The sequence below is a fragment of the Podarcis liolepis genome, assembly GCF_965112155.1.
Source record: "Podarcis liolepis genome assembly, chromosome: 9".
Lineage (NCBI taxonomy): Eukaryota > Metazoa > Chordata > Lepidosauria > Squamata > Lacertidae > Podarcis > Podarcis liolepis.
In genome coordinates, this window is record NC_139564.1 from 60989245 (window position 1) to 61000545 (window position 11301).

The 11301-nt window shown below is 40.3% G+C and overlaps 1 protein-coding gene and 1 long non-coding RNA gene across 2 annotated transcripts in view; both read right to left on the bottom strand.

Moving 5' to 3' along the window:
- LOC310686438 overlaps nucleotides 1-11301 on the bottom strand; it is a 425293-nt gene that overhangs the window by 54747 nt on the left and 359245 nt on the right. The window lies entirely within an intron of this gene.
- On the bottom strand, nucleotides 1036-11256 carry LIAS (lipoic acid synthetase). Its single transcript, XM_083460066.1, has 11 exons — nucleotides 11117-11256; nucleotides 9495-9667; nucleotides 9252-9345; nucleotides 8485-8565; nucleotides 7293-7449; nucleotides 6360-6417; nucleotides 6117-6245; nucleotides 4814-4959; nucleotides 3655-3725; nucleotides 3292-3403; nucleotides 1036-1503 (listed from the first exon to the last, which is right to left on the bottom strand). Exons 1-11 carry the CDS (start codon nucleotides 11180-11182, stop codon nucleotides 1451-1453), a joined length of 1140 nt encoding a protein of 379 aa, XP_083316192.1. The 5' UTR covers nucleotides 11183-11256; the 3' UTR covers nucleotides 1036-1450.

Here is an 11301-nt window from a genome sequence, read left to right on the forward strand (position 1 = left end):
CCTTCACTACACCTTCTTATAACAGTACAGTTGTTTCATCAAAAAAAAATTTTTTTAAATCCATCCTTCCAACCCTAAATTAATACACAGAAATTTCAGGGGTTAGTACTGCAAAATGGAAGACTTAAGTGTGAAGTATAGAAATATGCAGCATTTTTTAAAAAAAAAAATACTTGATGGGGTTAGAAAAGAGGCCCTCTCCCCCTTGGAATTGATAAAACACCTCCTTAGATCAATAGCAATTCTTGGGTTTTAGCCCCAGCTGTGCAGTGCTTAATTTCTAACAGTTTATGTTTGGACAAAATACTAATATCAATTTTGCTTTCTCCGTAAGAGATAATTTCCATTTCCATAAAGATCCATTCCCTTTTCTTGAAATTGATTAAATATACCTTATGTCAGTCTCAGCTAATTAGAAAAACCAAGCCAAATTTTCTGAGTTTTCTTTTGTACAAACAGTGGAGGTCCTTCGCCTTTGCACTCAGCGTCTCATACAATTTGTGTGTGTGCAGAGTGATGGTGACATCATAAAGAAACACTCGTGTATGCATGCAGTATTTGAACAGTTCCATTTAAAATGAGTTTGCTCTTTGAGCAGGAGCTCTTTTGTGGAAAGTTTCATAGTGCATTGCCTCTTCAACAACAAGTGCTGCTGTGTAAAAGCTCCAGTAAATGCTGTGTGTGGTTCATATCCACATCTTGGAATTGCAACCTATTGCTGATAATGCTATCACAAGCCCATGCTACACTGCTATCCCAATGTTTGCTAGCACACCTGCTGATGAGATCAAACTTTTCACAAAACAATGTTTAAATAGTGAAACACTAAGGGATGCTACCAATGCATGGTAAAATCCATCCAGATTTAACCATATCTCTGTTTGATGGTAAAGGATGGGCTCTCTCAATAATCAATATTGACAATTTTGACTGTGCCTCATAATGTTTGCACATTGGCTTGTAAGATTTTTTTAAAGTATTGAAATGACAGAGCGTAAATATGGGTGCATACAAAGTTTGAAGAAATGCTGCACACTGTGTTCAGCTGTTTATTACTGGTATTATCTGCAAGATATTTAAAATATGCATCTAACTCTTAATTTTCCCAATGGGTATATCTCATGGTGCTTCATATGTTAGAAAGCAGAGGTTTTCTAAGGTAGATCTGTACCACTTGGTTAGAAAGAAGACCAACAAATCCCTTAGAACTTAATTTTGAATGTATATGTATAGGATTGTACTGTAAGCCATATAATACATATTAACATTTTTTAAACTACAGTAGAAGATAGCAGTTCAGAAACAACCTGAATAATTTATGGCTAAGTTTAAATGCTTGCAGGGGCAACGGCAATAAACAAAAGCATCTTGAATGTTCTTCCTTTATTTGTGATGCTGCCATCTGGAATCCATTAGAGTTGCAGAGTTCTCCCCGTGAACTTTTTACATTTCAGATGTCTTTCTTCTTCCTCTTCTGTACCAAATTCTTCAAGAAAAATTCACCTGCACAAACAAAAAGAAAACATGCATCTATTTTGACAGAATAGCAAGCATCTTATGACTGTAGGAAAGAAACAAGCAGTAGAATCTACAGGAGGCAGCTGAAAATAATCCTTGCTGCCTACTGCTCTTTTAGCGCTGCAGGAATTAACCCTGTGTCAAACGGGGCAAGTCACATAAGCAAACTATTTCCCCCAGCATAAATCATCTTGGTTCTTAAAAGGTTTTAAATGAGAAAGACTTGGAATATTAGGCAGCAGGAAAAAACAAGAGGCTTTCTAAACCTTCTGATGATATTTAATCAAAGGTAAGTCACACCAATGTCAACGTAATAGGATTGCTGCATTTAATGAATATTTCCTCTTGCTGATCGGCTTGGCAAAGGAGCCGCTTTTGGATCGGGAAAGAGCAAACCTGGAAAACCTGCAGATGGTGGTTTCCCTGAAATTTTAACACTGAACAAGCAAATGTAGGGAAATGCTAGCATCGTGGCGACTGTGCTGTTGATGGGAGGGAGGTATTCAGTTGCTGTGCTACTCAGAGACTGCTAGACTATTTTGGGTGGCTGTGAAAAGCATATGGAATAGCACAGTCCTTGTGTGGGTTATAGTTGTCAGGCATGGCTTCTGGGCATTTGTCACTCGCAGATTTCGCACTGAACACTATATGTAACTGAAGAGATAGATAAATCTCAGGAGCAGCACAAGATCTATGGGCTGCACATTATTGGGTGCTTCTGTAAATCATGGTACAGCCAAAAAGCAAATGATAAAAAAATCAGACCGTGAACTGACACTTCTGTAAATCATAGAAGAGCCAGGAAGCAAATAAATTTTTAAAATTCTGGCCTTTAGCCATTTTTGGTTTTTGCCATGCTTTCTGCAGCAAGTATGTTTGTTTAATTCACACCAGCAGACATACTCCCATGTTGAATGCAGTATGTACAACTTTAAAATAAAACTAAATTAGATCACTGTAGTTCACACTGCATATGAACTACCTGCTCTACAGCTTTTGCCACCTAAAAGATTACAACCATGAAGATCTATATTTCAAACTTCGTAAGTAATATTTCCCATCTAAGTTGTATAACACACTAATGCTATAATCAGTGTCAGAAGCAAGTCCCATTGAATACAGGTATTAGTTTAAAGGGAACTGTACTTAAGAGTTTGCATGTCACAACAAAAGCTGCAAGTTACTCACCAATTTATATCTGAATTTTAGCTATGGCCACAATCTATTGCATCTTGCCTCTGTCCTATTGCCATTTCTCCACTGGCATGAAGGAACATGGTACAAAATGAAGAATGTGAAGGACCGCACCCCAGGCAACTTGCAACACATGAGACAAAATGCCTAGGCCGATTATCTGACTATCATGGAACAAATAACATTTTCTATAAATCATGCCTGTCCTGTCCAGCTAGTCTTCAAAAGTAACATGATGGGCCATATTCAGCTGTACTAATGTTAAGGATTAGTGCTAGTGGATTCCACCCCAGTGCTCCACATCCAATTCTATGCCATCCCCAAATCTGTTCCAGAGGGTTGGGAGAACCCCGGAAAAGATTTAAGGGAGACCTAGAGGGAGAGAATGTTCTGTTGTGCAAGGAGAAATCCTTGTGCTGCACTCAGAGAACATTTTGCTTAGTGTTACACTGAATAAAACCCAATGCCTGTACATATAAAGCTAAAGGTGTATTGCACTTGCCGATAAGGGAGCAAGTTTGAACTAAAGTTTGAATAAATTTATATAGTTCAGCTCATGTAGCAAACTCTGTATCTCACCTGCTTTGTAGGAGGAACGCACAAGAGGCCCACTCGCAGTGTAATGAAACCCAAGATCATTTCCTACGTTTTCCCAATGTTTAAATTTCTCAGGAGTAATATATTCTTCGACCTGGATAGAAGAATACATTTTCATCATGATCCAGTCATTTCAAAATGCATATATTCCTAACCTTAACAAGCACAGACTATAACATCCACAACTAAATTGTACATGGATCTGTGTTCCAAAAGAAACTGAGGCTGGCATAATTGCCTCACCTTAAGATTCCCATCCCAGATGGCATATCCCAAGTCACTTTCAGCCTTCAATCCAGAAAATGTGATATATTTCCAAACAATAAACTTCCAGTACAATTTTACCTTTAAATGGCGCTTTGTGGGTTGCATGTATTGTCCCAAGGTCAAACAGTCTACGTCAGCCTCACGTAATACTATAAAAATTAAACGTATATCTAGTGAATGACAGAAATATAGTATAGCATTGTTTATTCTTCCAAACTTCACTGGTGCTTGTTTTGAAGTAGCACATTTAAGTTATAAGATAAAGTATGTTTGTTGAAACTGCCAGGTTTAACTCCCTAAATGAGGAAGAAAAAACCCGTATCAAAAGTTAAGAAAGAGACCCAAAATGAAATCTCTTTTCAACTTCCAATCAGCTTGCCCCCATCTGAACTCAATATGCAGGAATGAGTTTGCTTTAAGGAGCCTCAGAAATTGTGCATGGACAGTTTAGCATACAGCTATTGGAATAACATGCTCCAAAACTCTCTAGGGTCCCTACACAGCTTACAGTCATGGGGAAAAGAAAGTGCACCCTCTTTATTGCAATAGCCCAGTCAAAATCCACACCTCAATCCAACTGAATAAATCATGACACAGTGTAATATGTCATGTTCATCGGAGGTTGTATTTACCTAATTTTAAGACCTACTAAGGAACAGGTCCATATAGTTAAAGCCATGGTTTTCCCAGTAGTGATGTATGGAAGTGAGAGCTGGACCATAAAGAAGGCTGATCGCCGAAGAATTGATGCTTTTGAATTATGGTGCTGGAGGAGACTCTTGAGAGTCCCATGGACTGCAAGAAGATCAAACCTATCCATTCTTAAGGAAATCAGCCCTGAGTGCTCACTGGAAGGACAGATCCTGAAGCTGAGGCTCCAATACTTTGGCCACCTCATGAGAAGAGAAGACTCCCTGGAAAAGACCCTGATGTTGGGAAAGATGGAGGGCACAAGGAGAAGGGGACGACAGAGGACAGGATGGTTGGACAGTGTTCTCGAAGCTACAAACATGAGTCTGACCAAACTGCAGGAGGCAGTGGAAGACAGGAATGCCTGGCGTGCTCTAGTCTATGGGGTCACGAAGAGTCAGACACGACTAAACGACTAAACAACAACAAGGAACAGGTATTGTTATTATGTCTTCGTATGTAAAACTACAGAATTCAAAGAGGGTGCACTTCCTTTTTGCTTGAATCTGTGAATCATGGCCTCTAGCCACACAAAATCCTGACTTACATTTCAATGTGTTGTATATTTGTTCATCTGTTTCACCAAGACCAAGCATGATGGATGTTTTGGAAATTACATCAGGCTGAACTTTCTTAGCATGCTTCAAAACACTGAGGGACTGGTCGAAGTTAGCCCGAGGATCCCGAACTTTTCTTTAAGAAAAGAAATAATAAAGAATAATTTAGCATAACAAGAATGGATCTTGTCACACCTCTGGAAAAACCTTCTGCAGAACCCAGTGGATTAGATGAGTCAAACTAAGGAAGAATACACAGATCAAGAATACCTTCTCAAACATTGAACTGAAAACTCGTTCAGAGTAACTGGATTGAAAGGGTAACAGGAATTTGACAATGCCCATCACGACAACAAAAACTAGCCTAATCAGGGAATGAAAGATGGTTAGATACTGTATTGTCATCGTTCCAGAATCTGCCTTTTATAACTGCTACCAAAGGTTGGGGTTTTTTGTGTGTGTGTGTGTGTACATACAATTTTTCTTTTATCTTTATAACATTACCTTCAATGTGTATCAGGCTGAACAACATCACCCTTGCTCTGAGAAAAATATTCAAAAGAACGACAGAGAGAACAACACTCTCTATGCTGGGTGATATCCCCATTTAATTGAAATGGGGCAACTATTGCAAGTTATTTTTTTCACCTGCATAAGCAGACAGATGTCTTGGTATGAATGACTAGTACATGTGATCGGATTTATGACAAGCCTATGAACAGCAAAACAGGAATTTAGGAGACAATTCTCAAGCCACTTAAATATTTGGCTTTTACAAAAGGCATTCATTGTGCTGGCAGTCCTAAAAGTAATTTCCAGGGATCAATCCTTGATGGAATATGTAAAACGCGGAATGTCAGTTTGGGGTGAAGCACCCCCAGGTTAATCACTACCACTGCAGTTTGCTTTCATTTGATGGCAAAGCATACATTTATTATGACCAGTAAATAGCTAGAGTATAGAGAGGCTCATTCTGATAAAATCTGAGAACTGTGGTTATACAAAGCAAAAAGAGGTTCTTAAACATATCTAAACAACAAAGTACAGCTGCAGTGACACTAAGAATGCAGAATAAGTCTTCTGGGCATGCACATTCTGTGGTACCCCACTGTGAACAGAACATAAAAGCAGATTCACTACTTAGTCTTCAGCAAGCAGAAAATGGCTTAGCACTAATGCAGGCAGACTGCCAGTCCCTCCTAATAGCATCTTCATGGAACCATCTCTTAAATTGAAATAGTCTGCTCTCACAAACCTTATTTTACTCTATCAGTATATATCACCTTTCATCACCTCTGCAATTCTGGAACTGTTTCCACATTGTGAGCATAGACATCGAGCCCTGACAGAGCAACCGTCTCCACAGCTTTCAGGTCCCCTCTGAAATCAGGAGTTAAACATTCCACGAGAATTTTGGGATTCCTGAGAAACGAGGGTTGGAAAAAACAAAACAAAAGTGCAGTGTGGTCAGTTGAAAGCTGCATTAACCTTGCCCCAAAAGCAATCCATTTATTTTTTCTAATATTCACTCCTTACCTTTCTTTTAAGTGCGATACGGTCTTTGCAAAGTGTGCTGCTCCACCATCTGAAACATCTAATAATAGAACATGGCAGTTATTTTAGAGGAAGAACAAATACCTACTTTTACATAGCTATAGTGGTGTCAAGGATGCATTTGTGTAAATTTAATGCCTGCAAATATTAACTATTGAAATAGAGAACAGTGATCTGCACAGCTTACAAATGAAGAAGAAGAAGAGTTTGGATTTGATATCCCGCCTTTCACTCCCTTTTAAGGAGTCTCAAAGCGGCTAACATTCTCCTTTCCCTTCCTCCCCCACAACAAACACTCTGTGAGGTGAGTGGGGCTGAGAGACTTCAAAGAAGTGTGACTGGCCCAAGGTCACCCAGCAGCTGCATGTGGAGGAGCGGAGACGCGAACCCGGTTCACCAGATTACGAGACTACCGCTCTTAACCACTACACCACACTGGCTCTCAGATGAGATTACAGCATAACTATATTTGCTTTTGGGGAGGAGTCTTTTTGTAAATACTTTTTATTTGACCTTAAGAAGATATAAACATATAACAAAAGCAATTAAAAACCCATATAAAGAGATTACTCTGAATCTCATGACACCCCCCCATCCCCTCCATGGGTCCTAATGACAGTGTTTACAACTGCATATCAATTTGTTATCCACATTTTTTATCCATCTAAATTGTCCATATTTTTTGTTACTTTACAAGTGTGGTTAAAATCCTGCTAATGTTTTCATCTGCTTACAATGGTCTCCTAAATATATTATACATTTTCCCCATTCTTTTTTGAAGTCCTCTTGGTTTGTGAGCTTCCCAGTTAATTTTGCCATTTTAGCATAGTCCATCAACTTGGTTTGCCATTCTTCCTTGGTTGGAATCAGCAGAACTGTATTTTCAAAAGGAGTCAAAATTAGAAAGTTACTTACCATCTCTGTCCACAGAGGTCAATACAACATAATCCAGCCCCCATTCAGCAATTGCTTTCGCTGTGTTATATGGCTCTTCGGGATCTAATGGAGGGGGACTTCTTGCTGTCTTCACTGAGCAAAAGAGACAGCCTCTTGTACAAGTGTCCCCCATCAGCTGAAACAGGAAACAATTGGTTAAAAAAATAATTCAAGAACCTTCTATAACGAATATTAAAATAATCTCAACAGCTAAGCCAGCAGATGAGAAATTATTATATAGTCCATAGTCTTTACATGCATAATTCTGTCCCCCCCCCCAACAAACGATGGTACATAAAGGTTTTCTTGTAACTGCAAGCTAGCCTCTGGTTTGTTTCCTCCTCAACGAAGGAGAAAGGGGAGGAGTAACTCATTGTTTTAGCTATGGTTTAGTATTATCTGCTCTCTGAGCACAGACGAAAACAGCAGGAAATATTAATAGCTTGACACCAATAAGGGCAGGCAGGGAGAGGAAATAAAATCACCTGCATTTTTAAGAATTCTCATCTTGTCCCCTAGATCAGTGTTCCCCAACCTTGGGCCTCCAGCTGTTTTTGGACTACAACTCCCATAATCCCTAGCTAGCAAGACCAGTGGTCAGGAATGATGGGAACTGTAGTCCAAAAACAGCTGGAGGCCCAAGGTTGGGGAACACTGCCCTAGATGGGCAACACTGAATGACATTTAGTGTGAAATGTTCCTTGCAGCCAGTTCTTAAATTAAGACAGCAGAAGGGTTGCAGCAGTCAAATAATTGCACACAGTTCCAGTAACTGATTTAAATAGAAAGATCACATCATAGGTAAACTGGTTACTCCCCATGCCAGCACCACACCACCCTGGGACCACATATTATGGGGTGCAGCCATGCTATATGCTTCTGCCCGTGTGGTCTGCTTGCTGGAATACCATGAAATGAGACTCTGTTGGAACAACCCAGTCAGATGAAATAAAATCATCATCATCATCATTTTCTAGACAATGTACAAGGCACCCTTAGAGCCCTGGTTGCACGACTGCTTTCTAGAATGACAAAAGCAAAGACACGCAGTCCCTCTCACTCCATTCCCTTTATTCTCTGCTAATAACTCTGAGTAATACACAAGACAAATATGGGACAATTTGGATGTGCTGTTCCCGATAAGACCATCAGTTGTCAGTGGTCAGCTTACCATTATAGTCGCTGTAGCAGTAGCATATTTGCCCCCTCCCCAGCACTCTCCGATGTTTGGACAACGCGCTTCCTCACACACCTACAGGCAATGAAACAGTTATTAACACTGCAAGAAGGGCACAAAGTGCATTGGCTACAAGGAGTTTCACCACTGTAAAGCTGATGATGAGGTAAGTACAGTGGTACCTCGGGTTACGTACGCTTCAGGTTACAAACTCCACTAACCCAGAAATAGTACCTCAGGTTAAGAACTTTGCTTCAGGATGAGAACAGAAATCGTGCGGCGGCTGCGGGAGGCCCCATTAGCTAAAGTGGTGCTTCAGGTTAAGAACAGTTTCAGGTTAAGAACGGACCTCCAGAACCAATTAAGTACGTAACCAGAGGTACCACTGTACTACTGTTATAATGAAAATTATTTCACAAGGCAGTACCCAATGAGGGTGGTTTTTTCAGTCCATCTGCAATGCATGTTGGTACAACCCTGGTCTGCTCTCAAACTGTTCAGGGAGGGTTTCCATGGCAAAGAAAACAATGTGATACCATAATGACTACTCCAGTGCAAGCTGCTATTGTAAGTGAGTGAGGCCTCATCACTGGAAACAAAAGTCTTCTAAACACAACAGATGGGCTCTAAACCTATGGAAGTGAGTCCACTGCAAAGGAATTTACTTTTAAGTAAGTGTGCCTATGATGGGAACTTTAATTGCAAAAACAACACTGAACAACACAGTAAATCATCTGGTACAATACAGGCATTTGAATTACCGTGTGGAGATTTAAATTTCTCAACGAATTCTTCAATTTGTTATAATTTTTTCCAATTGGAATCTCTGTTTTCAGCCATGGAGGAAGTCGCAGCCTATAAAAAAACCAAAAGCCATACTTATTTTGCTTTAGCAGGTAATGTTTGTAAGTCTGAGAAATTAACTGACTTTCCACACAGCTGACCTATTTTGTAAACACATCGTTCTACTCGTTCTAATGAGGTAATTAAGTTGTTTTAAGTACCTTTCTCCTTTCTGACGCTTTAATTCGCCTTTATAGTCTGCCCACTTTGTTTTGTCTGAAAGTTCTCCAGACATAAAGTCTTGCAAATCAGGTCCATTTTGCAAAAGTCCCTTCTGCTCCTCTGGCAATGAGCTTGATGCTCTCCACTGTTTGTGCCGATTGCTTTCACAGGTCTAGGAAAAAGTATTTGCACTTTTATTTCCAAATAATTTATTTATTTTTTAAATCAAAAGTTACAACACAGCTTTGTCCCCTGCTATATTTGTGCACTTATTTCCAACTAATGAGGTATAAAAGCTTTATCCAGAAGCTGGAATTTGTAGATCATAGGTTGGAAGGGACCACACGGGTCATCTAGTCCAACCCACTCACTGTGAAAAGTGAGATTACAGGGAACCTGGAAGAGGGCCTTCTTGGTGGTGGCGTCCGCCTTGTGGAACGCCCTCCCACCAGATGTCAAGGAAATGAACAACTATCTGACTTTAAGAAGACATCTGAAGGGAGCCCTGTTTAAGGAAGTTTTTTTTAAAAAAATAATAATTATTGGTTTTTCCATGTATAGATCCTCTAACAATATTCTCTAACAATTTTCCATATTCCCCCCCCTCACCTGGACTTCCCTCATATTCCCATTTTGTTTTATTTCCATATTACTCACCCTCTGTGTTGTTTCCCAAAATTTTCCCAACACATATAGTCTTACTTTTTGTTATATACAATTGTTTTTGTTTATTCAAACCCTGCCAGTGAGTCCAATTCTTTATGACGTCTCTTCATATATGTTGTAAATGATTCCCATTCTCTTTTAAAATCTTTGTTATCCTTTTCATGTAATTTATCTGTTAATTTTGCCAGTTCTGCATATTCCATAAGTTTCCCTTGCCATTGTTCTTTTGTTGGTATTTCGCTGAAGGCAGCCCTGTTTAGGGAAGCTTTCAGTTTAATAGGTCATTGTATTTTACTGTTTTGTTGGAAGCCGCCCAGAGTGGCTGGGGAAACCCAGCCAGATGGGCGGGGTAGAAATAATAAATTATTATTGTTATTATTGTTGTTGTTATTTCTTCTGTCTTCCAAGCTTGTGCTAATATAATTCTTGCCGCTGTTGTTGCATACATAATTTCCAATTTTCTTTTTTAAAATCTTGATCTAGAATTCCTAGGAGGAATGCTTCTGGTTTCTTGGGAAGCTTTTAATGTTTGATGTTTTATCGTGTTTTTGGTGTTTTGTTGGGAGCCGCCCAGCGTGGCTGCGGAAACCTAGCCAGATGAGCGGGGTATAAATGTATTATTATTATTATTATTATTATTATTATTATTATTATTATTATTACCAGGGTTCGAATCCCCACTCGGCGGTGAAGCTCGTGGGGGCGACCTTCCGGGCCAATGACTAATCTCTCCTTCGCCTAGCATACCTCGCAGGGTTGTTGTGCGAGGAGGAGATGGGGGCGAGGAGAACCACGCACACCGCCTTCCGCTCCTGGGGGGTGTTAAAAGTGGCCTATAAATGCTATAAGCAAGTAAATAAATGATAATATTGGGGGCAGGGATTCCCCCAGAGAGAAGGTACCAGGGAATAGGGCTCCACACAGGCCTATCCTTCCCCCCCCCCCATATGCTCACCAGCCTCCCCAGTGACGTCAGCCTCCTCAGGTTCTCCCGGGGGAAGCCTAGGTGGAGCAGAGCCATGTCGTCCCGACCCCGACTCCTTCCTCAAGCTCGATGTACTCGGCGCTCGCCCACCTTCCCCTTCCCTCCTGCCGTTTGGGCTCGGAGACGATTGCTCTCGCCTCCCGGCGCCTCGACGC

What these genes read in the sequence shown, in the direction of transcription:
- LIAS (XM_083460066.1), bottom strand. Translation starts at nt 11,182, where the DNA reads ATGGCTCTGCTCCACCTAGGCTTCCCCCGGGAGAACCTGAGGAGGCTG. An exon ending in TGACGTCACTGGGGAGGCTG is followed by an intron (nt 9,668 to 11,116) that starts GTGAGCATATGG and finishes ACTTTTTCCTAG; the next exon opens with ACCTGTGAAAGCAATCGGCA. An exon ending in ACAGTTCCAGAATTGCAGAG is followed by an intron (nt 4,960 to 6,116) that starts GTGATGAAAGGT and finishes CTTTTCTTAAAG; the next exon opens with AAAAGTTCGGGATCCTCGGG.